General features: G+C 44.3%; 2 protein-coding genes across 5 annotated transcripts in view; one reads left to right on the top strand and one right to left on the bottom strand.

Moving 5' to 3' along the window:
- The window catches only part of GABARAPL2 (GABA type A receptor associated protein like 2), a 105,982-nt gene extending 101,819 nt beyond the window's left edge, over window positions 1–4,163 (bottom strand). The window contains exon 1 of the mRNA XM_033941483.1: window positions 4,018–4,163. Coding sequence (XP_033797374.1) covers window positions 4,018–4,024 — 7 coding nt within the window. The 5' untranslated portion in view covers window positions 4,025–4,163. The remainder of the gene's footprint in view (window positions 1–4,017) is intronic.
- The window catches only part of TMEM231 (transmembrane protein 231), a 177,810-nt gene that overhangs the window by 21,921 nt on the left and 128,072 nt on the right, over window positions 1–27,817 (top strand). The window contains exons 1-4 of one of the 4 annotated variants that reach the window (XM_033941481.1): window positions 4,329–4,464; window positions 5,812–5,978; window positions 6,303–6,554; window positions 6,877–6,998. In XM_033941481.1, the coding sequence (XP_033797372.1) occupies window positions 6,482–6,554; window positions 6,877–6,998 (195 nt within the window). In that variant the 5' untranslated portion in view covers window positions 4,329–4,464; window positions 5,812–5,978; window positions 6,303–6,481. Of the gene's footprint in view, window positions 1–4,328; window positions 4,465–4,518; window positions 5,724–5,811; window positions 5,979–6,302; window positions 6,555–6,876; window positions 6,999–27,817 lie in introns of those variants that run through there. The other 3 variants (XM_033941477.1, XM_033941478.1, XM_033941480.1) reach the window with 3 other exon arrangements.

Genomic DNA, 27,817 nt, shown 5'->3' with positions numbered 1-27,817 from the left:
CAAGTGATATTGAACAGTACGCTCCACACCCTAATGGCTTGAGCAGGACCAAGATCGCCGCCTCACCCATGGAGGAAGGCAAGGGAGAACCACCCCTCACCCCATTTGCAACTCGGACCAACAAAGGGGCCAAAACAGTAAGAAACTGTTTGTAGAATTGATTAGTATACCCATCAAGCCCCGGTGATTTCCCCAATTTCAAGCTGGCAATAACACCCAGAACCTTCCCTAACATGATAGATTCATTAAGGAGCTTGCGGTCAGACACCGACAGCTGAGGAAACAGTAACGCAGAGAAATAGCCCGTTATAGCATCAACGTCCCGCCCGGCCGATGCACAGTAAAGGGCAGTATAGTAAGAAAGGAAAACTTTCCGAATGGCCTGATCGGTGCAGTGTGTTTTACCCGCGGAATCCCGTATACAGGTAATGGCCGCCCTTGCTTGATTTAGCTTAATAAATCGGGCTAAGCACAAAAACTCATATTGTTCCAGCTCCAGTAAGGAAAGCTCTGCACAGACCTTCAAAAGTTGGTCATATACCAAAGGGTCCTGGTGTCTCTGATGTAAACTCCCCAAGCGCACCAATTGCTCATGAAGAGACAATGATCGTTGAGCTTGCAATCGTTTACGGCAAGCCCCCCATTTTATAAAGACTCCTCGGACCACCACCTTCAGCGCATCCCACAAAATAGCATCGCTGACCGTATCATTATCATTATGCTGAAGATACTGGTCCACAGCAATACCACCTCCCAATTTACTTCAGGATCTTTCAACAAAGACTCATTGAGCCTCCAAAAATGATGTTTCCCCTGCCTCCCAAAATCCGGTACAAGCTATCCAGACTGGAGCATGATCCGAAATCTGGATTTGACCAATCTCTGCTTGCTGTATCCCACCCCACAAATTACGATGAGCCCATATCTCATCTATATGTGCGTATGATTGGTGTGCATGGGAATAATGAGTGTAAGAGCGTGGGGTGTGAAAGCCTCCAGCAATCTACCAAGTCCAAAGATGAGAACAGAGACAGTGAAGCCCTATGAGGAGCCCTAGAAGGTGGACGAACCCTCCAGAGGAATGGTCCAGGTGCACATCAGGAGTAACACTAAAATCCCCACCAAGATAAATATAACCCCCCACAAAACTCAGCAACTCCTCCCGAATAGCCTCATTAGAAAGTAGCAATCAGCACACAATAATGAAAACTATGAAACTTCCAGACAAGCTCCATTCACATTCACACAAACTGTCTCCCCGCATGCACTTCTCCCTCACCCCAGCTCCAGGCACCCCCACACAGAACCAACTACAAACACACCACCAAAACCACCCCTGAATGAGCCCAAGCCCGAGCAACCCCATAACAGGATTAGCACAAAAATCCCAGCGCGCCTACAATGCTGCACGCGCTCTATGAGGTTACCCAAACATCCACTAAGCACACATACATAACCTGCAAGTATAAAGGCAAATTAAGGAAGCAGATAAATAACTGCAACTCTCACTCCAGTAAAAACACTAAAACCATCTAATTAGCAAAGATAAAATTCAAGGCACAGGCTTGGCGGATTTTTTGCCGGAGTGCAAGGCGGTATGCCAAGTCCAACTCTGTTTAGACTTGGATGCCACCGCTGGAGCCTGAGATCTTTCCAGCGCACTCACACATCCCAGGTCTCTCATCACCGCTCAGGCCTCCGCAGCTGTGCTCACATGTTTAGAGATACTGTTGACTGTCAGCCACATTTCAAAAGGAAAGAGCCAGTGATATTTATGGCCCCCTGCAAGGAAAGCTTGAGTAACATCCTTAAACGCTCTGCGCTTCTGTAGTGTAGACCAAGCAAGATCCTGGAACACTCCCACAGTGAGATCTTTCCACCGTAAAGTCGCCTGTCGACATCCAGCCAACAAAATGCCTTGTCCATGCGCCAGCCCCAAACTTCGATGGGCCCGCACTAGAACAATAGACTCAGGCACTTCAGCACCATCAGCCCGCAACAAATGTTCACAAAAATCACGCACCACCACCTTGCAATCCCGATAAGCCTCTATGTCAGGGATTCCCTTGAAGCGCTTCCAAATCCTCGACTTGGTTCTGAAGATCTTGCAACTCAGTGGAAAGGCGATCCGTGGTATCTTTGTTAGCGGACACCGAGAAGGAAAGTGTTGCCACGTGGTCCTCCGAGGCTGACACTCGTGCTCCCAGCTCACTGACCTCTGCTCAGAGCTCTGCCATCGCCGCCTTGACATCAACCCGAACCCCAATCATCTCCGCTTTCAGTTCCTGAAAACCTGTGGTCATGGATTTCTTGGGCACCTCGCTCTCATCTCCCATTTGGTCAGTAATGCCTTTGTCCTTGGACTCTGAGTGGGCCGCCTGCCCCGCCGCCATCTTCTTTTTCTCCACCATCCCTCCAGACCCCTCGGAGCTCAACTTTTTGGCTGTCTCGCCAAAATATTTATATTTTCCCAGTTGTTTTCAGGTCACCACGGTGTCAGGAGCACAACTCACTCGAAGTGCCGGCAGAAAACGCGCTCTGGAAGCTCACTGCACACTTGTTCACAAAAGCCCCGACAGAGCTCCTGCTCTAAGCAGTCATTTGACAGGATGACATCACTTCATCCTTCCACCTTAAAATTTCCCCATCCCACCCCACCTGGCTACTTTTTCATGCCACACGGCTGGAAAAAATTTCTGGGGAGAACACTGTAACAGTCTCTATATATAATTACATCCTGCAATAATTAACACTATTAGAAATATATTAGTAATTCATTATATTATGAATTTCATTTCTCACAGCAGGGAGACATGGTGCATCGCTTCTATACAACCTCGGCTTCCGTGACCCCATTACTCCAGCGCTCTGTGCAGCCCACTGGTTACCAGTCAAAAAGCACTGTATCTTCAAAGCCCTGGTTATGACCCACAAGAGATTCCACCAAAAATCCCCTGCCTACATAGCATCCAAGTTGTGCCCATACACCCCTAACTGCCAGTGGAACACAGAATCACTTACAAAATTCTTCTGTTAACATTTAAGACCAGACAAAATAATCAACCCGAATTTATTAATAATCTTATCCCTTATAATCCTTCTAATACTCTAAGATCAACAGCCAAAAATATTTTTTCTATTCTGTCACTGAAGTATATAAATACCATTTTCTCTCCCTCTCTCTGGAATAGCATCCCAAATTACTTTCGTGAAGAATCAATTCTTAATAATTTCAAGATGAAGCTAAATACATTTCTCTTTCTTGATGCCTTCAAGATCTAACTGTCCTTTTATTTATAGCTGCCCCTCCTATTTTTTTCTCCCTAATTGTTCTCTTTTACTTTGACTATTGTAGTTCTTGCCCTTTTACCTTTTGTTCCCGTTTGTCTTTGTTTTAAAAGTCTCTGAAAGTTATTGTTATTGTTAAGTGACGCTCTGTCATCTTAAATTTGTATTTTAGCTAAAGTATGTTTTTGTACACTGCCTAGAAGGTTGAATGGGCGGTATAAGAAATTTTAAATAAACTTGAAAGCAGAACAAAGACTCAATATTCCTGCAGGGAGATCCCTCCGGATCTCCTACAGCCATTTCCTCCCTGAGCTATCCACACAGATAAGGTCACTAATGTCCTTCCTCTTCCAACAATAGTGCCTCAATTGAACAGCTTCTTCCATTTACTCTCTGCTATGATTAGGCTGGACTCTCGAATAATTCTGTAATTGTCTAAATGTAACCTAATTGTTGTCATGACTAATCTATTCTTAAATTGATTATGAATGTTAAATTGTAACCCTTCTGAGCTTCTGGGAAAACGGGATACAAATCGAAAGAAAGAAATGTTGCACCTTAATGGAGGGGAGGACAGGAGAGATGCTGCATGGAGGGGGATAGAGAGATGGTAGACAGTGGGAAATAAACAAATGTTGGATAGAACAGTGGAAGGTAGAAAAAAATCTTTTCTATTCTGTGATTACAATATGTCAGATTTGAAAAGTGTATCCAGATGTCCTGATTTACCTGACATATCCTGTCTGACTTTGTCCAGCTTTCCTTTGGGACCCTCTCCCGGCCGAGAACAGGTTGAGGGGTCGGGCTGGGGTGTGATTGAGGCTCTAACGTGCACTAGCCTCCCCCCCCCCCCTCCTTCCTTTAAAATTCCGCGGTAATCGCTCCGACGTCCATAGGGAATTACTGGACGTCGGAGTGTTTGCCGCGCGGCTTTGTAACAGAAAACACCACGATTCTATTACGTGAAGACGTCCAAAATACGTTTATTCCTCAACGCCACAATGCGAGGCTATGCTGAGCCCCGCACTCAGGCTGACGCAAACACGTTGATTGAATTATAGATCTACGTTAAATGGTTGCTGGCGTCGGTTGCTATGGTGACAGAACTATGGTAACGGATAGAGTCCAAACCTCGTAACGCGCTCCATCTTTCAACTTCAGAGGGAGGCGCGCGGTGTGAGTTAGGCCTGCGGAGCGCGCGGCTACCGAAGCAGCCTCCGGTTCTGCAATCAGGCCTCAGGGTGGGGAGGGAGGGGAAGGAAGAGGGGCGGACGCAGTGCGCTAGAGTCAAAAGGACAGACAGACAGACAGACTGAGCTTGGACTCTGGAGGGCAAGGGGGATAGAAAACCACAGGTTAAAAGAAGAAGGGACAGACAGACAGACTGAGCTAGAGGACAAGGGGGACAGAGAGCCCCAGTAGAAAAGGAGAAGGGACAGACAGACTGAGCTGGAGGGCAAAGGGGACAGGCACAGATGCAACAGAGAGTCACGGTGCAAAAGGAAAAGGGACTGAGCTAAGGGGACATATAGCCACAGGGCAAAAGGAGAAGGAACTTACAGATAGAGAGACACAGTGAGCTATAAGCACAGATGGGACAAATAGCCACAGGGCAAAAGGAGAAGGAACTTACAGATAGAGAGACACAGTGAGCTGGAGGGCAAGAGAAACAGACACAGAAGGGGTAAAAGAAGGGACAAAGAGGCACATTGAGCTAGAGGGCAAAGGAGACAGAAATATTGGACGGCGGAGTAAAAAAGACGCAGAATGGGTGACAGAGCCATAGTAATTCAGATCCACACTGAGCTACAAAAGCAGGGAGACAGACAGATACAGTGAGTTACAATAGCAAGGAGACAGACTTAGCATTATTATTATTTGTTAGCATTTGTATAGTGCTACCCGGGTATGTGATGCACTCTATAGTCACACATTGCAGATATCTCTTCTTGATGCTTTCAGGATAATAAGTAAGACAGAAGAAATGCAGACAAACTGTAGGTCCTTTAATTAAAAAGATGGCAGATGCATGATTTCATCTAAGGGAGCATCCACTGAGCAATGAGAGGAGACCATGTGTTACATGAATAGCATAGAGCTTTTCATGTATTCTTAGCCCTGAGTTTTTGTGTATGAGTGAAAGTGAAGAAGAGAACGTTTTAGGAGAAAATATTCTATAATAATATACCTGTAGATTTGAACAACTTTAACAAGGACTGGATTTTTCACCTAGACTTCTTTGAAGAGAAGGCGTGAATCCTGAATTTTACTTTCATGGTGTGAAATTTATGCCACAATGGCTCTATATGAGGTTTATTCTCACCCAAAATTGATTAAATATAAAACTAGTGTCTGCTCCAAGGCTACTTTGTTTGTATTGCTACTTTTGGTGTTAACCTACATCTCTCCATTGCTGGTGGCTTTTAGGAGTCAAGGTGAAGATTGATTGATTGATTACATTTCAATGATTCCTTTCTTTGTATCTAGTTGTCAGAATGGTGATTCTATTTTTATATGTTTCAGGGTTCTGGCTGAAACAAAGTATTTATGAGGAGCAGCCAACTATCCGTTTTCAGTATGAAGTGTTATTGATTGTTCTTACTGGTTCCAGTGGAAGTTACGCTGCTTGGAGCACATTTCCAAATTTCAATATCTTGCAGGGTGACAACCTGAGGATTCCCTTGGTTTTGGTAGGTTATAAAAATATCAGTACTATAATATCCTTCTATGTTGGAGGGGGGAGGGTGAAAAGGGGGTTGGCATAGCTGTTAGGATGGAAGGGGAGGGTAGTAGGAAGGGGGCTTTTTTCTTTTTCTGTTCTTGTTATTGTAAACCAGGGTGAATTTTTAACTCAAATTCTGTTGAGATTCTGGATATTACCATTTTCTCTTAATAAAGAAAAAATTCATAAAGATGTTATTTTGTCTTGCAAAATTGCTTTCCTGCTTCCCAAAACAATCCCAGGATTTGGATATGCTATTGATTATTTTTCCTATACTCTTCCCATTTCTCAGTCAAAAATTTATGAAAAGAATTGCTGACTGTTGGGTCAGACCAGTGGTCCATCCAGCCCAGCTTAAGGATATCATAACACTCTTAAGGAATATACTACCTGTTTTGTCTGCCAATTAAGAACTGTGGCCTTGAGCACTTCCCGATTCTCCGAGAGAATGAGAGCCAGAAGGCGCTGAGCATGTGCAGATGCTCAAGGCCCAGCCCAGGCAAGAGGCGGGAGCTCGCATTCACCCTTACAACGAGCAGAAGGGGTAAGGACCATGCGCTTTCAGCACGGGGGTGCTTTGTGGTTCTCATGGGGGGGTGGCGTTTGCGTGGGGGGGAGGGTTGCGATGCCGGTTTGGGGGGTGCGATGCCGGTTAGAGCGTGGGGAGGTGCTCGTACACCAGAACATGCTCGGTTTGCGAGGCAAAAGTTTGCTGAGTGTTTTGCTCGTCTTGCAAAACACTCGCAAACCGGATTACTCGCAAACCGAGGTTCCACTGTATATCCTTATTTTGGACCTTCCAGAGTGCTTGTGATATTCCTTGCCTGTTTTCATTGAGGTCATTTGTCCTATGGTTTTTACCCTAGGCGGTTGCCCATATAGCCTGAAGGATTCCCTAGTTGAAGGGAACACGCTGGGAGAAGTTACAGTCGCGGTGAACCCGGCTCGCTGTGGTGATCAGGAGTCTGCGGGATGCGACACTGTAAAAGTATGTAATTCAAGTGGCTTTTAGGGCTCCTTTTATGAAGCCGTGTTAGCGGTTTAACATGCGTAATAGCGCGCGCCAATTTGCTGGCTGCGCTAGCCGCTACTGCATCTTGAGCAGGCGGTAGTTTTTCGGCTAGCTCGGGGGTTAGCGCGTGATAAAAAGTTGCAAGCGATAAAGCTGCTAACGCGGCTTCGTAAAAGGAGCCCTTAGTCAAATGGGCCCACAAGATTTGGGTAAATGATCACTCTTGCAGATGTAACACCCGCCGCATATTTACCAAATGATAGAGACATTTAAATGCCTATGTAGCATAAATGTGCATGAGTTGAGTCTCTTTCATTTGAAAGGAAGCTCTGGAATGAGAAGGCATAGGATGAAGGTAAGAGGTAATCTAAGGAAATACGGGCTCCGGGGTAATCTAAGGAAATACGTTTTTACAGAAAGGGTGGTAGATACATGGAACAGTCTCCCGAAAGAGGTGGTGGAGTCAGAGACTGTCTGAATTTAAAAAAGCATGGGATAGGCAAGTGGGATCTCTTAGAGAGAGGAAGAGATAATGTTTACTGTGGATGGGCAGACTGGATGAGTCATTTGGCCTTTATCTGCCATCATGTTTCTATGTTTCTAATAACATAGTAACGTAGAGGGGCATAATCAAAAGAAACCTCTAAGTCCGTTTTGGGCCCAGGGCACTAGTCATCCAAAGTCCATTCTTGAAAAATATGTCTAGGTCGTCTATCTTTATACCACATTCTCGTCCACGAAATCATCCAAGTCCCAAATGCCCAGAACAAGACCTTTTGGATATGGGAGGGGCCAGTAAAGTGATGGTCTGGCCACCCAGACATGGCAACAGAGTAGTGGGGCACCTTATAGGGCACTGCTGTGAACTTCACAAAAAGGATGCCACAAACATCTCACCACAACTCCCTTGCAGGCCATGGTGAGCCCTCCAAAACACCCCCAAAACCTACTATACTCACCTGTCTACAACCCCAATAGTCCTTATGGCTGCAGGTGGCACCTATATGACAGTATAGTAGGGTTCACTGTTCCCTCTAAGCTGTGCGCTTGTGCGCGCACTCAACTTGCCGAACCAGCGCACACAAATTAAAATAGCATGCACAAAAAAATAAATTTTTGCCTAAAATGATTTTCACTGCTAAAATGAAATGTTGCAGAAGACCAGCTGTTCCGATTTCCCATTTATCACATTTATTGAAGCGCTATAATATAAATTTTAAGTCATTCTCGTGATTCCGTTATCTTTGGCAGTTGAACTTGACACGTCACGTGCCCCATAGGGCCATAGCCTATGGCCCATAAGAAATGAAACACTTCCGATTCTTTGACTTCCTGAAGTTCAGCCATATTGTTTATTTCGTGGAATTGTAGTGTGTAGTGTAGTACTGAGGTTGTATAACTGCATTTGTTTATTAAATTGCAACCAGATATAACTCTTAAAATGTCTAAACCGCGAATGGTGAAAAGTGTAAAACGCAAGAGAGCTGCAACAGCTTTTAGGTCTGAATTAGAGAATGACATGGTGGTTGTTACCTGCGGCTAGCCGTGAGTAGCCGCGGGTAACCCGCCAAAATGGGGAAAGAAAAATAGTAGTCGCTGCGGGGATGGGGACAAGGCCATTCACCGCCCTGTGGAGCGGTGAATGGTCTTGTCTCCTCAGTGAGGCAATCAAGGATCGCGCGTTTAGCGTTTAGCAGCCCCCACCTGCCCGATCGCAGCGTTTAGCCAGCTCCCTCCCTCCACCTCATCTTATATTCCGAGTTTGCCAGCTTTCTTTTTCACCGAGCCGAACACTTTCAAAAAGCCGCGCACACGCGGCTGCTGGAGTTGTTCAATCTTCTCTGCTGCAACTTCCTGTTTCCAGTTGCGTCAGAGCAGAAGATTGAACAACTGAGCAGCTGCGTGTGGGCGACTTTTTGAAAGCGTGCAGCTCAGCGAAAAAGAAAGCTGGCAAACTCGGAATATAAGGTGAGTTGGAGGGAGGGAGCTGGCTGAATGCTGCAATTGGGTGGGGGCTGCTGGACCGCGCGATTGCGCGTGTTCCCGGCTCACACTAGGTAGGAGGGAGTGAAAGGGAAAAAGATTCTGGGCCAAGGGGATGAAGAGGGAAAGAAAAAAAAACCCATAGCAGAAAAGAAAGGGGAGGACAGGCAGGTGAACCAGATGCTGGAAGTAGGGGGGGGGAGAAAGAGGGAAAGAAGCTATATGGGGTTGAAAAGAAGAGACACACTGATATGGAAGAGGAAGATAGGGGAAATCTGGACACAGGAAGGTAACAGAAAGAGGGGAAATTATGTGCATGGGGGCATAGGGACAGAGACATAAAGGGGACATGCCATGGGGATGGTATATGGACACAGGGAGGGGGGGCAATGCCAGATACATAGGGGAGATATTAGAAATGGGGAAAATAGGAACACAGAAGCGAGATGGTTTGTGGGGATGGGACAGGGACCGAGCTTGTAGGCTCCAACGGCTTGCACAAATTACATTGTAACGTGCCGTGAAAATAAGAGGGAGGGAGGGAGATAGATAGATAGGCCATTCAAGAGGAGCTGAAGGGTGGTAGAAAGAAACAGATGGTAAAGGAGGGAGGGAAGGGTGGTGGTGGAAAGGAATAGAACAGACATTGAAAGAAGGTAGAGAGAAACAGACCCTGAAGGGAAATGTGGAAGACAGAGTGGGGAGAAGACACTGGAAGGGAAGAAGACAGATGCCAGACTATGGGGGAGCGGAGGGAAGAAGATGGGTGCTAGACCAATTGGGGGGGGGGTGAAGGGAGAGGCACAGTAATAGCAAATGGAAGACGCAGAGAGAAGACACACAGTGGATGGAAGGAATTGAATGAGAAGATATGGAAAGCAGAAACCAGACAACAAAGGTAGAAAAAAAAATTCTATTTATTTATTTATTTTTTGCTTTAGGATAAAGTAGTATATTAGTTGTGTTGATAAAAATTTATAAACAAAGCCCTGCCAGCTGAACATCTCTTTCTCTAGTTCAGCAGCCAGAACTTTGATTTATAAGGAAGGAATAATCTAAATATGGCAGTACTAAGGCTTATATAGATGCTGCGGGGACGATGACGGGGCGTTGAATGGGATGGCAGTGACGGTGACAGGGCGGTGAAGGGGATGGCGGTGACGATGACAGGGCGATGAAGGGGACAGATATTTTCCCCGTGTCATTCTCTAGTCTGAATGGCTTGAAGAAATTGTTGAAACAGAGACACTGGAATCTCGAAATACAATGCGTGTTCAATTGTGTGAAATATTTACCTATGATGAAGACGATGGAGTTGTGTGTTGTTATTGTCAAGATGCCAAAGCAACTGGAAAATTCTCTACTGGAAAAATATGGGATGATGTTTGGAAACTGGACTTTCTGAAACTCCATCTATCAAGTAAATCTCATACAAACAGTATTAGGAAACTCAGAAGTAGAAATCCGAATTTAAGAGGGGGACTGGTTAACATGTTGATTGAAAGTCCAACCAAAAAAGAAAATGGGCAAATTAGTAATGAACGGAAGCATTCCAGTCCTGATGAAATTAAGGTTCTTGTTGACAGTGTTGTGCTGGCCATTAAGATGAATATCTCAATGCTCTCTGTTCAAGATATCATTGAGCACATGGCAAAGTATGTTAGTATACCTGATAGCTGGAGAAGCAAAAACTATGCATTTGAATTTCTTGGAATTATCAATGGCATCGTGCAAGATGATCGTATGGCAGACATTAAATTAGCAACGTATCATACGTTAACTGTTGATGAAAGCACAGACATTTCTGTCAACAAGTACTTAATACTCTACTTTAAGTATCGGCCAGTCAATTCAAATGAGTATAGGACATCATTTGGTGGGATGCTACAGTTGGAAGCATGTGATGCTACATCAATAGTAACAGCAATTAGGGAATTCTATAGGAAACATGAACTTGACCTGAATAAAATGGTTATGTTCACCTCTGATGGTGCCTCTGTTATGCTGGGCAAAATAGATGGTGTTGCAGCACAGCTGAGAAAAGACATTCCACATTTAGTGCAGCAACATTGTGTTGCACATCGGGAAGATTTGGGACTTTCTGATTCATGGAAAGAAGTAAAATTGATGAAAGAAGTAGAAACTGTAATGAGAACTGTGTACACAGTGTTCTGTCGGTCTTCTACTAAACGATGCAAATTTCAAGAAATAGCAGATGCATCTGAATGTGAATCAATTGCTTTCAGACCTCTGAATGAAGTGCGCTGGTTATCTAGACACTTTGCACTTAAAGCAATTATTCGAAATTATGATCCCCTGTTAAATTATTTTGAAGAAGACAAAGATAATGATCCTATTGCAAAGTACTGCTATAAGAACATAAGAAGTGCCTCTGCTGGGTCAGACCAGAGGTCCATCTTGCCCAGCAGTCCGCTCGAGCGGTGGCCCAACAGGTCCAGGACCTGTGTAGTAGTCTTCTATCTGTACCCCTCTATCCCCTTTTCCTTCAGAAATTTGTCCAATCCCTTCTTGAACCCTAATACCGTACTCTGTCCTATCATGCCCTCTGGAAGCGCATTCCAGGTGTCCACAACCCATTGGGTGAAGAAAAACTTCCTAGCATTGGTTTTGAATCTGTCCCCTTTCAACTTTTCTGAATGCCCTCTCGTTCGTGTATTTTTTGAAAGTTTGAAGAACAGTGAACAATTTCATATTACACTTGAAGTTTTGAATGATGTCTTATCAGAACTGGCTTCCTTAACCATGGCATTTCAAAAACGTGGTTTGACACCATTGGAAACTTATCATCTTGCACAGGGTAAATTGAACAAACTTCGAATGCAATACTTAGGTGACAAGGTTAAGTGGAGTGATAAAGTCAGCAGTCTTCTTGACAACAGGATGAGGTCTGGAGAAAAAGTTTCAGTGGATACTAATTCCATATTAACCTTCATCAACATCCTATGTTTGCATCTGGGTGAAAGATTTCCTGAAAATGAAGTTGAGGAATGGTCTGCTTTTGACTGTACATCGATATCACAATGCGACTTTGACTTCGGAAAAGGACATATTAGATCTCTTTGTTTAAAGTATAAACAATTTTTTCCGGAGGAAAGTGTTATTATTCAGCAATACAATGACTTTAAATTCCTTGTTGCAGAAAAAAATCAAAAGCAATCTGATAAACAGCTTTCCAGATATGATGAAATTTGCATTTCAGAATGATCAATTTGCAGATTTAGCAAAATTGATGGACATTGGTGCCACATTCTTAGTATCTAGTTCAGATTGTGAGCGTGGTTTTAGTCTAATGAACAATTTGAAGACTAAACAAAGGAATCATTTACATTTAGAGCATTTGGAAATGCTGATGTGTGTTAAGAGTCACCTTCAAGATGGAGGCTCAACAGATCTTGATAGAATTTATTTGGACTGGATAAATATGAAAGATCGCAGGGAAAAACTTTGAAAACTAAATAGCTGTTATTTTCTAAATTTTAAGTATAAAGTACAATGATACCTTATTTATAGGTAATGCTCAATGAAACATAATTTATGTTTATTGAAATGAGACTTTATGTTACATAAAGTGTAACTAACATAAAGTGTAATTAAAATTACATTGTGTTTTCATTAATTCAGACCAAACTCAAAGACTTGCCCATAACTGAACTCCGGGCCCTCTGGCAATCATTTTTATAGCGCACACAAATTTAGTTTTTCTTTAAAATGCGCACAGATGAAATTTTTTTTCGCACACAGCCTATGAAAAATTAGAGGGAACATTGGTAGGGTTTTGTTTTTTTTGGGTGGACTCACATTTTCTACCATGAATGCAGTGATTAGAATGGCTTATGGACCTGGGTCCTCCTCTATGGTTCACTAGCTCACCCCCCAGACTACTTAAGCCACCCCTACTAGGCTTTCTTATGCCAAGTGCTGATGTTCTAGAGGCAGGTATGTATGTTTTTATTCTGAATTTTATGGCGGTGTGAGGGGGTCAGTGATCACTGGGGGAGTGTGTGTGGGTCTGTACTTTGACCCTGCACTGGTTATCTGGTTTCTGGACACTTAGACCTGTTTTTAGATCACCTAAGTCACAACATATAAGTTCCATCCAGGCAGCCTTGCTAAACTTTTGATTATCCCTTCAGTACGACTAAGTCTAGGTTGGCCCACATCCCGCTTTCACCACTCCTTCAAAAACGCCCCTTTCAGCTCTGGGTGCACAGTGGCATTCAGAGGCCTAAAAAGTCTCTGAATACGACTAAAAACCCATTTTGATTATCAGCACTTGGACAACCTGTCTTTTAGATCATCCAAGTGCCGATTTGGGTGGGTTTTTGAACGTATTTTTGTTTTGATTATGAGCCCCTTAGTAAATGATCAAGTACCATCAGCACAAGCCCTCGTGACTTACTTCATAGACAAAGTACAAAGAATCAGAGAGACATTTTCGCAAACTCCTATCCCTAGCTGTTCTAAAGATCATACTGATTCTACCACTTCTTCAAATCTGTCCTTTTCTAAATGCTTTCGTTTCACCCTCCCAACTTTACAGGAATTACAAAGATGTCTTAACTCACTTAATACAAAAGTGACCAGCTCAGAAGTCATTCCTCCTTTCCTCTTAAAACAATTCTTTTCTATTTTTGGTCCATATATCAAAGAATTGGTCAACTCAAGCTTATCATCGGGTTCGTTACCCAAAACTTGGAAACAATCAATTATTTATCCAATCATCAAGGATCAAAAAACCAGCATTCAAGATATGTCTAATTATCGACCTATAGCTAACATACCATGTATAGCTAAACTTACTGAAAAAATTATCTTCCATCAAATTTCTGACTTTGTTGAGAAAACAAAAGTTCTACACCCCAACCAAACTGGTTTTTGTCATCATCATTCCACCGAACTCTCTCTGCTAGGTTTAACCACAAAAATACTTTACCATCTTGACCATCATCAGTTAGTTCTGCTCTTCTCCTTAGATCTTTCCTCTGCTTTCAATACCATTGACCATAACTTATTATTATCACGCCTTCACGAAATTGGCATAACAGGTCAAGTCATGGACTGGTTCACCTCCTATTTTTCAGATAGATCGTCTAAGGTTATTTTTAACGATATATCATCTGAGCCTTCTTCCATTAAACATGGAATTCCACAAGGCTCTATTCTGTCACCATTACTTTTTAACATCTTTATGTCCCCTCTTTTGACTGTGGGACAATCTATCAGGTTTACCACAATTGCTTACGCCGATGATGTGCAATTAATCCACCCCATTGGTCTTAATAACATAGAGGATGTTGCTTCCATCAACTACAAACTAGAAAAAAATCAAATTGTGGTTATATTCAAATAGGTTTTCACTCAACATCAATAAATCAAAACTGATGATCTTTCCCTTTAAAGACGGAATAACTCTTCAGGCCCCCTTGAAATTGAATCTCTCACAATTAAAGTTGTACCCACTTTAAAGCGGCTAGGAGTCACTCTAGACTGTAAATTTTCCTTTCATAATCATATTAGTATGGTGGTCCAGAAATGCTTCTACCGCCTTAGAATGATACGTTCCCTGACCCAGCTTCTTTGAATACACTGATCCATTCTTTGGTAATTTCTTGTATGGATTATTGCAATGCCCTTTATAAAGGCATTACAAAAAAGGAAATAAGACGCCTTCAGATAGTACAAAATACAACTATCAAGATCATTTATGGCGCAAAGAAATATGATCATGTTTCTCCTCTTCTGTTTAATGCACATTGGCTACCCGTTGAACATAGAATTAGCTATAAAATCTTATTATTAACTTTTACAACTCGCTCAAACAATCAACCAGAGTTTATTGATAGACTCCTAATTCCCTATAATCCCCACTAAATCTCTTCGTTCTATGTCACAGAATCTCCTTGTTGTACTATCTTTCACTAAAACTCATTAACACATTGAGATCCAACAACTTCGTTGTCACTGCACCTTCTCTCTGGAATTCGCTGCTGAATCATCTATGGAAGGAATCCGCGCTAAAGCAATTTAAAGCAAAACTAAAAACATTCTTATTCCAAGATGCTTTTGAATAACAACTGTCCTTTTAAGGACTAAAACAAATTATAGCTTTTACCTTCACCCTTTGTTTTTCCCCTAAATGTGTGCTTTTTTCTTAAAGATTTTAGTTCTAACCTTCTTTCCTAACTGTGTGTAGTTAGTTTATATGTTCTTGTTTGTGTTTACTAACCTAACCTGGTTCTGTTTAGTATTTTAACTCTAACTTGTTTTACTTCATTTTTAAGATAATTTTTATTCCTGTACACTGCCTAGAAATTTGATTAAGTGGTATAAATTTTTTTTAATAAACTTGAAACTTGAGATAGACCTGAATGGTCCATCCAGTCTGCCCATTAATTATAGTCATTAAAAATACATGATTAAATTAACTTGTCTCTTCTTTGATATTTCTGGGTCATAGACTGTGAGGCCCTGATTCTCCAAAAGTGCGTCCCGATTTTAGGCAGCTGTAGGCGTCCTACAGCTGTCTAATCAGCCAATCGGGATGCACGTTTTAAAAAAAAAAAAATGCTCCCCAGGCAGGCCGCCTATATTGAAGGCGAGGCCCGCAAGACACCTAGGCCCTGATTCTGTATAGGACGCCCGGGAAAGGCATCCTATTCAGAATCGGCCTACACTAGCGGGCCTCGGCCTGTCCGATCGGATGCCCCCCCCCCGACACTACCGACCGCCCCCCCCGACATTACCAATCTCCCTCCCCCCCCACATTACCGATCTCCCTCCCACCCCGACACTACCGATTGCTGGCAGGAGGGTGTCCAATCCCTCCTGCCCGAAGACGCACCCCCCCCCGGCGCTAACAACCCCCAAACCTCCAAACTAACCTGTTCTTCAGGCCAGACGGTTCTTGCCCGTCCAGCCTGTAGGCCCGCCTGGTCGAAATGAGGCGGGCTCGCCCCTTCCCGGTCCATCCCGCCGAAGCCTAAGGCCTGATTGGCCCAGGCTCTAGAAGCCTGGACCAATTAGGCCTTAGGCATAGCGGGTCCACCCATCCCCACTTAATCTAAGGCCTGATTGGCCAATCTAAGGCCTGATTGGCCAGTAACATCCTCATGTTTCAAGTTAGTGGAGTTCCCATTGATGCCCTCCCTAGCCCATCCTACACCAAATCGCCACATATGGGACACAGACCATGCAAGTTCTTTAATGTACAGCATTCATTTTCTAATTAGAGATCCTCTATGTTTATCCCACACTTCTTTGAATTCCATCATCTCCACTAGTGTTGCCCGATTCAGGGAAAAAAATTTCGATTCGATTCAGCCCATTGAATCGATTTTTTTTTTTCGATTCGATTTTCCTGCCCAAGTGGGTGTTGTTTTTTTTCAAACATCCTTTTCACCCCCTTTGCCTTCTCCTAACCACACTGGCGCTGTAGTGTAAACAAAATAAACAAACAAAAAAGACTTTTCCTCTTTCTGTTAAATCCTAGCTCATGTTTGCTAGCTCTGGCAGGATACACGTTTCAAATATGACATATTGTAGTCACAAAACAGAAAATAAAATTTGTTTTTCTACCTTTTGTTGTCTGGTCATTATTCAAATCTTTTCGGTCCCATGCTCTGGTTGTCTTCTGATAACTTGCTTGCCAGGGTCTCCTTCTTTCTTCTTTCTCCGTGCTAACCATCCATCTGCCATCTCTGTCCTCCTCATCCATTTCCCTTCCCTCCCCCAGAGGTCTGGCATCTTTCCTTTTTTTCGTCTCTCTCCCCAGATCCACCTTTTCTTAACTACCCTTTCATCCAGCATCTCTCCCTCCTTCCCCACCACCCCAGGGTCCACCATCTCTCCCTTTCTTTTCCCAACTAACCTCTTATCCAGTATCTCTTTCCCCCCCTCCACAGCATCCCTTGTGTCCAACTTCTCTCCCTTTCTGTTCTTTCCCTCCCTAAATCCCATTGTCCACCATCTCTCTCTCACTCCTCTGTTTTTAGACCCATTATTTCTTCCCCCCAAAGTCCGGCATATGCACGTCTCTTTGAACCTCCCCCTCCCTCCCTCCGTGTAATTTTACACCAGGGCCCCCCTGAAGGCCTGTGCCACCATCCCTGAAGGTCTGCCCCCCTTGTAAGGCCTGAACCCCCCTGCCCAGGCTATCCCACCATGCCTTGCCCACATGTACCCATTTTCTTATTTACTTCTTTTCCCCTTCTTGCTTCTCTACTTCTCCTCTTCACTGTTCTCTTTCTTTCCCTTTCTCCCACCAGACCTTTTTTTCTGCTCACTCCATCCCTCTCTCCAAATACTCTTTATCCTCTTTCCAATCCTATATTTCTCTCCCTGTCTCCTTTCTCATTCCAATCCTTTTTTTTTAACTTTCTTTATTGATATTTTGAACTTTAAAATGTATACATTTGAAAAATCAGAAAAACTATATGAAAATACATTATTAATATCAGAATTATTACAATAAAGAATTTTTAATCCCTTCTTAACCTATAACAGTAATGATGTATATTATACTATCAATATTATAAAATATTATGAAATTTATTCCTCTAAATAAATATTGCACCCCCCACCCCACCCTGGATGTGCATAGGAATCTAACATAAAGAAAAAGGAATCACTTTAATTATAATGTGACAAAATTAGTTAATGGACCCCAAATCCCCCTAAAGGATTTAACAAACCCTAGACGTTCTGCCATAATCTTTTCATATTTATATGTTGCACATACAGTTAGTTGCCCACCAAAAACTAAAATTAATCCTATCATGATGTTTCCAATTAGATGTGATCATTTGAACCCCTATTTCTGATAAAATCATGAAAAGGCGACTATTATTTTTATCCAAAGTGGGTTTAACATGAAGAATCGTTCCAGAAATTATTGCTTCATATGTCAAAGGAATAGAGGATTGAAGAATATTGTTAATTTGCCCCCAAATCGACTTCCAAAAGCCAAGTATCAATGGACAAAAAAACAAAAGATGATCCAAAGTCCCTATATCAATATGACAATGCCAACATCTATTAGATTTAGAACTAACCACTTTGTTCAACCGAACTGGGGTCCAAAAAATCCTATGTAATAAAAACAACCATGTTTGTCTCATAGATGCTGACATTGTACATTTTAATCTCCGAGTCCAAATTCGTGGCCAACGAGAAACAGAAATATGCTGTTTTAACTCGATACTCCAAATGTCTCTAAGACTATTTCTTGGTTTTTTATTTAAAAATCCAGAAATCAGTTTATACCACTGGGCAGCCTGATGTCTTATTAAATCTGTTTGGTAGCAAAGGATTTGCAAGCTGAAATAAGTTTTTAAATTTTTCCATTCAGGGAACCCCGTCTCAATAGCCTGCTTCAACTGTAAGCACCTATATTGTTGAGTGGTGGTTCAGTGGTAGAATTCTCGCCTGCCAATCCTTCATTCAGTACTTTTTCACTTCTTGCCTCCTTCCCCTCAGCTCTCCTCTCAGGCTGCCTACACTTGATTTCTCTTTTTTTTTTTTAATCGCGCAGCAGTCTGATGGCCTCCCTTCCTCCCCCCAAAGCCTGCCTGCCTTCCCTCAAGCCGACCTGCCACTGATTCGGCCTCTGGCCACTCACCTGCTGCCCGCAACTGCTGCTAGCTGAATCCATTTAACACCCCCCCCCCCCCGCTGTTGCCGCAACTCCAAATGGGCCAACGTGTGCAGCGATTGCACCCGCCAGTCCATAAGCTTTCCCCAACATCAATTCTGATGGAGAGAAGGCTTATGGGCCGGCGGCATGCAATCACTGCATGCGCCTGGCCCTTTTGGAGTTGTGGCAGCAAGTGGAATTAAATGGAGCCAGCGGGCGGGTCGCAAGCAGGCAAGGACCAACAACAGTATTGTCTATCGAAGCCTGCAGTCATCGTAGCAGCGCATTGGGCCCACCCTTTAATCTGGCCATGGATGCGCGGGAGGCTAGGGGAGAAGCCGGAAACCAGCATTTCCTGACTGACCCTCCCCCATCGCCCTCTAAAGCTGAAGTGGCAGCGGCCGGCCAGCAAGAGGCAGCGCTGCTGCTCCTGCTTTAGGGGGTGAGGGGGGGAGAGTCAATAAGCAAATCAGGAGGCTGATTTTTTTGTTTGTAGAGGTAAGGTTATAGGGACAGGATTAGAGGTAAATTATAAAATTAGTCAGAGACCACTGTTCAGGCAGTGGGCCTGATGGGCCGCCGCGGGAGCGGACCGCTGGGCAGGATGGACCTCTGGTCTGCCCCAGCGGAGGCAACTTCTTATGTTCTTATGTTTGTTTTTGAATCGATTCAAATCAATTCACCCAAAGTGAATCGGTGAATCGATTCGAATCGTGAATCGGGCAGCACTAATCTCCACCACTTCCCTTGGGAGAACATTCCAGGCATCTACCAACCCTCTCAGTGAAAAATAATTTCATAAGAACATAAGAATTGCCACTGCTAGGTCATCGTGCCTAGCAGTCTGCTCCCGTGGCGGCCCATAGGTCAAAGATCAGTGCCCTAACTGAGACTAGCCTTACATGCGTATGTTCTGGTTCAGCAGGAACTTATCTGACTTTGTCTTGAATCCCTGGAGGGTGTTTTCCCCTATAACAGCCTCCAGAAGAGCGTTCCCGTTTTCTACCACTCTTTGGGTGAAGAAGAACTTCCTTATGTTTGTACAGAATCTGTCCCCTTTTAACTTTAAAGAGTGCCTTCTTGTTCTCTCTAGCTTGGAGAGGGTGAACAACCTGTCTTTATCCACTAAGTCTATTCCCTTCATTATTTTGAATGTTTCGATCATGTCCCCTCTCAGTCTCCTCTTTTCAAGGGAGAAGAGGCCCAGTTTCTCTAATCTCTCACTGTACGGCACAATTAGTCCTATCCTTTGGATTCTGTTTTGTGTGTTCATTCTTGCCTTACATTCTGCTTGATTTTCATTAACAATAACCTCTGTGTACTGTATGAGCTTTTTTCTAAGCATATCTTCAGTGTACTACAGTCTCAGTATGTTAGAAAACCCAAATGCAGCTGAATCTAGGGTAAATTTCACAACAGACTTTTAGAAAGGAGAATTGAGAAGGAACTCTAACCTCATGCAAGTGCTTTCCTGCATCTGTCGTGATAGTGGAGTGGAGAGGACAATTGCATACAGACACAGGAAAGTGCTTTCGTAAGGTCATTGGAGCAGTGAGGTGGGCAATGTTCTAGAACGTGAGTTTGCTTACTAGCCATTGGAGCAATGGTTGGAGGCAATGATTGAAGGCAGTGCAGCTCGTTTTATTTTATTTATTTATTTATTCAATTTTCTATACCATTCTCCCAGGGTAGCTCACAACGGTTTACATTAATTTGTGCGTGTGTCTGGTGCTGGAGGAAGTGAGTGAGAGCTGTTGATATTTTGATAGTTTTTCACATTCTGTATGTTGCACTGCTTTCAGCTGTGTATAGTTGAAATCAGAAGCAATTTTATGGGATCCTACAAGGCCCATTATTACAAGATTCTATATGTTTTGTGCCTTCAGCAGTTTCCTTCACCTCACATATACTGTGTGGACAGCTATAGGCAGTAGTATTTCCACAGCCATGAAAGTAGACAGGACTAAACTGAAGAAATCTCCCACAGAGGCAAATTGAAATAAAACATTTTGTATCGTAAAACTCCTGAGTCCAGGGACTGGCTCCACTTGGTGTTCTTTGTGGACGTTCCTGCTTTTTTTCTGGAAGCCTGGTCTTTTCCTTCTGATTTTTGGATCGCTGTTTGTACAGAGCACCCCTTCAGTGGCTTTGTGGATTGTCCCTTTTTTCATCAAACAATCCAATATTGTGCTCTAGGGAGGCCTGCCTTGAAAATTCTGCCATCTATCATTCGCCAATTGAGTTACATTTTAATAATACGGCTGCAAAGCCATTGTTTTGTATCGAAGCCACTAGCAGCGCTAGAAGTTGCAATTCCATTTTCTGATTGGATGGTTTGTTTTAATTGCTGGGACGCACCATATTTGTTGAATCCAAGCCGCGTGGTAGCAGCGGCGAAGAGAGAAGGAGAGAGCAGATAAGCCAGGGGAGCCGGAGAGAGGAGACAGGGGAGCTCCAGCTTACAGCAGCGGCGAGGAGTGGATAGTGGCGAGAGGAGGCTCCGCCCACTCCCACCGCATCGGCGCAGTGTCATCACCCGGACTCCCCCTTAAAGGAAGGGAGCCGGGGCGCAGAGGCAATCCAAGCTGTGTGGTAGCAGCGGTGAAGAGAGGAGGAGAGAGAGCAGATAAGCCAGGGGAGCCGGAGAGAGGAGACAGGGGAGCCGGAGACCAGCTTACAGCAGCGGCGAGGAGCGGGTAGCGGTGAGAGGAGGCTCCGCCCAACCCCACCGCATCAGCGCAGCGTCATCGCCCAGACTCTCCCTTAAAGGAAGGGAGCCAACGGCGCGCAGCTGTTCGGCGCGCAGCGAAGGCGAGCGGCAAAGGCGCTCGCCTTAGCGAGAGCGCCTTTGTGAAGGGCCTTAAGAAAGGCAGGCCAGGTCGCTACATCCAAGGACTCCAAGAAAGGAAGACAGCAAGGTAAGGAAGTATACACATACACGCACAAACACAAGCAAAAGGCAAAGGGGCAGCAAACACAGAAAAGAAGGAAGGAGTAGGCCCAGGGAGGACCACACACCAAAGGAAACGACAGGCAAGGAAGGCACTGAAAAACAGAAACAGGGGCAGAAGACAAGGTAGGCAGGACAAGAAAAGGCAGACTCGAGAGAACACGAATACATGAGCTAAAGGAGAAGGCAGCCACAGAAGTAAGCAAGAGGCAAATAGCACACGTGCACAAGTAAAGGGAAACGGAAGACGAAGAAGGTAAGGAAGAGCCAGGCACAAGAGTGAACACACTAGCAAAGAGCACCAGGACTCCTAGAGGGCGGACAAATATGGAAGCTGAAGGAACCCGGAGGATGAGCTTCCCAGTGTACTGCACGGACTGCCACATGTTTGACTATCTCCCCTCCGGGCGGCAGTCGTATGTGTGCGGACGATGTCAGGAACTGGAGAGCTTGAAGAGCGAAGTCAGTCATCTGAAGCTCAGGATCCAGGAGCTGGAGGGACTCTACGTCTCAGAAGACCCCTTCCAGACAGCCAAAGACCCCATGAGAGAGAGGTGCATCGAGGTACAAGTCAGGGAGCTCGAGAAGTTCATCGAAGATGCCTACAGGAGAGTGGAAGAACAGGAGCATGGAAATGAGGAAGACACACAGAGCAGAGGACAAGAAACATCTGACACCAAGGTAGAGGATACCCACGGAGGAACCTTTCTGGAAGAAGAGGAGACACTATATCAGTGCCAAGAGTGAGAAGAAACGAAGAACACCAAGGACACAGACCTGCGACCGAAACGGAGGCTGAAAGAAGGGAAATCTGCAATCCTGGTGGGAGACTCAATCCTGAGGCAAGTTGACAGTCACATAGCAGGAGGGAGAGAGGATCGGCTAGTGACCTGTCTCCCAGGAGCAAGAACGAAGAACATCGTTGATAAGATTGATAGAATCTTGGAGGGAGCAGGGACGGAAGAGACAGCAGTGATAGTCCACGTCGGGACAAACGATGTCACCAGGAGAGACTACAGCAAGAATGCACTGACTGAACAGTTCAAGATCTTAGGAAGGAAACTGAAGATGAGGACCCAGAGGATAGCCTTCTCAGAGATCCTGCCAGTACCGAGGGCAGAAGCGAAGAGGCAGACGGAGCTACAATCAATAAATGCATGGATGAGGAGATGGTGTGAGGAAGAGGGATTTCTCTTTGTGAGGAACTGGACAACGTTCTGGGGCAAGAACAAGCTCTTCAAGAAGGATGGTCTAACCTGAGCATGGCGGGAACTAGACAACTAGCAAATAACGTAAGAAGAGAGATAGAGCAAGCTTTAAACTACGCAGAAGGGGAAAGCCAACAGTCTACCTGGTATCGACGGTTTGGGAAACAGTATCCAGTGAAGGTACTGAGGAGGAAGATTGCTGGGAAGACACAAGTGGCAAGCAACAGACTATGAACAAACAAGGGAGACAGATGAAGCGAGAGGGGGACAGGATGAACATACTACAAGGGGAAGTCAAAATGGGACTGGACGATGAGAAGGAACAAGAGGAGGACAATAGGAACACGCCACAAGGGGAAGGCAATAGGAACCTACCACAAAGGGAAGACAAAAGAGACAAGACTCAGGAGTTGGCAGGTCAGGAAGGGGACAGAATGAAGAATGGAATGCAAGGAAAAATAGCGAGGAAGGGAAAATGCCAGGACTTGAACTGCATGTACACTAATGCAAGGAGCCTAAAGAACAAAATGGGGGAACTAGAAGTCATGGCCAATAATGAGAGACTAGACATCATAGGGATCACGGAAACATGGTGGAATGAGGAAAACAAATGGGACATAGTACTGCCAGGATACAAACTCTACCGAAAAGACAGGACTTACCAGAAAGGAGGAGGAATAGTACTATACATAAGGGACACCTTTCACTCAACCAGTGTGGACACAGCAGTGACAAATGACCAACTGGAGTCATTGTGGGTCAAAGTACCAGGAAGCAACGGATCCGAGATAAAGATGGGACTGTTCTAACGTCCACCTGGGCAAACTGAAGCAGAGGATACAGAAATGTTAGCCGAGCTGAGAAGGGAATGCAAGAACCCAAACACCATAGTTATGGGAGATTTCAACTATCATAGAAACATAGAAAGATGACGGCAGAAAAGGGCTATAGCCCATCAAGTCTGCCCACTCTACTGACCCACTCTACTGACCCATTAAGTCTGAGTACTAATGACCTAGTTCCTTAACTCGACCCTCGTAAGGATCCTACTAGGGCATCCCATTTATTCTTAAAGTCAATAACGCTGGTGGTCTTGATCACCTGCTCTGGAAGCTTGTTCCAGTGATCTACAACCCTTTCTGTGAAGAAATACTTCCTTATGTCACTATCGAATTTCCCTCCTCTGAGTTTGAACGGATGCCCCCTTGTGACCGAGGGTCCCTTGAGAAAGAAGATGTCTTCTTCCACCTCGTCCCGTGATGTATTTAAATGTCTCAATCATGTCCCCCCTCTCCCTGCGCTCCTCTAGAGTGTAGAGCTGCAATTTGTTTAGTCTTTCTTCGTACGAGAGACCCTTGAGCCCCGAGATCATCCTAGTGGCCATCCGCTGAACCGACTCAACTCTAAGCACGTCTTTACGGTAATGTGGCCTCCAGAATTGCACACAGTACTCCAGATGAGGTCTCACCATGGTTCTGTACAGTGGCATTATGACTTCAGATTTACGGCTAACGAAGCTTCTATTGATACATCCCATAAGTTGCCTTGCTTTGGATGAGGCCTTCTCTACTTGTTTGACGGCCTTCATGTCTGCACTGATGATTACTCCCAAGTCTCTTTCTTCTGAAGTCCTAGCTAGTGTTTCTCCATTTAAGGTGTAAGGTTTGCATGGATTTCTGCTACTGAGATGCATAACCTTACATTTCTTAGCGTTGAAGCCCAGCTGCCATGTCGAGGACCAGTTTTCCAATGTAAGCAGACCTGCGTCATACTATCCTGCAGATTGCTTTCACTTACTATATTACATAGTTTGGCGTCATCAGCGAATAGAGTTACTTTACCCTGAAGCCCTTGGGTCAAGTCCCTTATGAATATGTTAAAAAGGAGTGGACCCAGGACCGAGCCCTGTGGCACTCCGCTGGTCACCTCCGATGTCTCAGAGAGGGTGCCGTTGACCACCACCCTCTGATGTCTTCCGCTCAGCCAATCATTGATAAATTCAAGAAGAGCTTAAAAACATTTCTATTTCTTGACGCATTTTCTTCCGTTTAAACTTCTCTTTATTATCATACTTTTACATACTACTCTACATCACATACATTTTTCCCCACCCTATTTGTTATAACCCCAACCCTTCTATCTCCATTTTTCTCTCTACAATGTAACTTTACCCACCCTTTCCCCTTTTGCCCTCACTATCCAGTTTGTTATGTTAAAGTCATTAATGTTCACTACATATTTTAATTTATTTAATATTTTATAATTACTTGTACCTTTTTTTTAGAAAATTTTTTTTAAATTTTATGTAAACCGGCTAGATATTTGCTTGATAGTCGGTATATTAAAATTCTAATAAACTTGAAACTTAAACTTGAAACATGCAATTAGTGTCTCACCTAACCCCATCGATTTCATCTTGTTTAATAATCTACGGTGTGGGACGCTGTCGAAAGCCTTACTGAAATCCAAGTACACTATGTCCAGAGACTCTCCCGAGTCTAGCTTTCCTGTTACCCAATCAAAGAAGCTGATAAGATTGGATTGGCATGACCTACCCCTAGTGAATCCATGTTGACTAGGATCCCTTAGATTCCCCTCATCCAAAATCGTGTCTAATTTACATTTAAGTAGTGTTTCCATGAGTTTACACACTATTGATGTGAGACTCACTGGTCTGTAATTTGCAGCCTCCGCTCTGCAACCCTTTTTGTGCAGAGGAACGACGTTAGCTGTTTTCCAGTCCAGGGGGACTCTCCCGTACTTAGGGAGAGATTGAAGAGCATGGTTAACGGTTCCGCCAGGACATCGCACAGCTCCCTGAGCACTCGTGGGTGCAATTTGTCTGGTCCCATGGCTTTGCTCACCTTGAGTCTTGACAGTTCTCTGTAAACATCAGCTGGTGAGAACCCAAAATTCTGAAATGGGTCTTCCTTGCTTGGCTTTGCTTCCAGCTGTGGCCCGTGTCCAGGTGCCTCGCAGGTAAAGACTGAGCAGAAGTAATCGTTCAGTAGTTTGGCTTTTTCGGAATCTGTTTCCACATAAATCCCATCTGCTGTTCTAAGGCGTACTATCCCGTTTGTGTTCTTCTGCCTGTCACTAATATACCTGAAGAAGGATTTGTCCCCTTTCTTAATGTTCTTTGCTAGAGTTTCTTCCACTCGAAGTTTGGCCTCCCTGACTGCTGTTTTGACCGCTGCAGACCTTGTCTTGTATTCAATGTTAGCTTCTTTCTCCCCGGTGCGTTTGTATGAAAGAAATGCTCTTTTCTTGTCCTTGACTAGGTGTGAGACCTCATCAGTGAACCAACGGGGTTTCTTCTTTCTTTGTTGTTTATTTACCGATTTTATGTAGCGGATAGTTGCTTCGTGTAGTGTCCTTTTCAGTGTTGACCACATAGCTTCCACATCATCCGTTGTTTCTTGAGCCTGTAGCGTCTGATGGACGAAATCACCCATGCTTGCGAAGTCAGTGCCCCGGAAATTGAGTACCTTCGTTTTTGTTTGTGATCTAGGGATAGACTGGTGTCTTGGAAATTCAAAATATGCGAGGGAAACGGAGTTCCTGGAAGCTGTTCAGGACTGCTTCATGGAACAACTTGTCAAGGCACCAACGAGAGGGTCAGTGATTCTGGATCTGATCCTCAATGGGCTGAAAGGACCCGCAAAGGGTGTGGAGGTCGTGGGACCACTAGGAACCAGTGACCACAAAATGATTCAGTTCAAAGTGGAAGTAGGATTACCTAAGGCAGGGGTGTCCAATGTCGGTCCTCGAGGGCCGCAATCCAGTCAGGTTTTCAGGATTTCCCCAATGAATATGCATGAGATCTATGTGCATGCACTGCTTTCAATGCATATTCATTGGGGAAATCCTGAAAACCCGACTGGATTGCGGCCCTCGAGGACCGACATTGGACACCCCTGACCTAAGGGAAAGAGAACCAAGGCAACAACGTTTAACTTCAAGAAAGGGAACTATGATGCCATGAGACAAATGGTGAGAAGGAAGCTCAGAAACAGCTCCAAGGAAACTCGGACTGTGGAGCAAGCCTGGTCCCTATTCAAGGACACGGTAAACGAGGCGCAAAACCTATATATATCAAGATTTAGGAAATGATCCAAAAAGAATCAGACGAAAGACCCTGCATGGATAACCAATGAAGTAAAGAAAGTGATAGGAGACAAGAAAAAATCATTTCGGAAGTGGAAAAAAGACAAAACCGAAGGAAATTGGAGAGAGCGCAGGAAGCATCAAAAAGAATGTCACCGAGTAGTCAGGAAAGCCAAGAAAGAGTATGAGGAGAGACTGGCCAAGGAAGCAAAAAATTTCAAACCATTTTTCCGATATGTGAAAGGGAAGCAGCCAGCGAGGGAGGAGGTGGGACCTCTGGATGAGGGTGACCGGAAGGGAGTGGTGAAAGAGGAAAAAGAGGTGGCTGGTAGACTAAACAAGTTCTTCTCGTCGGTCTTTACAATAGAAGACACATCCAGCGTGCCAGAACCGGAAAAAATCTTCAGGGAAGATCAAGAGGAAAAATTATCATGCATGGAGGTAAGCCTCGAAGACGTTCTCAGGCAGATAGATAGATTAAAAACTGACAAAGCTCCGAGCCCAGACGGGATCCACCCGAGAATACTGAAAGAGCTCAGAGATGAAACAGCAGAGTTACTGCGGCATATTTGCAACCTATCCTTGAGAACAGGGGTAATCCCGGAGGACTGGAAGATAGCGAATGACACACCGATCTTCAAAAAAGGATCGAGAGGCGACCCGGGGAACTACAGTTCCGGGGAAGATGGCCGAATCGCTGATCAGGGAAGGTATCAATGAGCATATAGAAAAAAATAATCTGATGAGAACAAGCCAGCATGGTTTCTGTAAAGGACGATCATGCCAGATGAATCTACTGCATTTCTTTGAGGGGATAAGTAAACAATTGGACCAAGGTGACCCCGTAGACATCGTATATCTAGATTTCCAAAAAGCCTTCGACAAGGTACCCCAT

This window comes from Geotrypetes seraphini, chromosome 4 (genome assembly GCF_902459505.1).
Source record: "Geotrypetes seraphini chromosome 4, aGeoSer1.1, whole genome shotgun sequence".
Lineage (NCBI taxonomy): Eukaryota > Metazoa > Chordata > Amphibia > Gymnophiona > Dermophiidae > Geotrypetes > Geotrypetes seraphini.
Note: the sequence above shows the minus strand (reverse complement) of the source record. Positions and strands in the feature narration are given on the sequence as shown.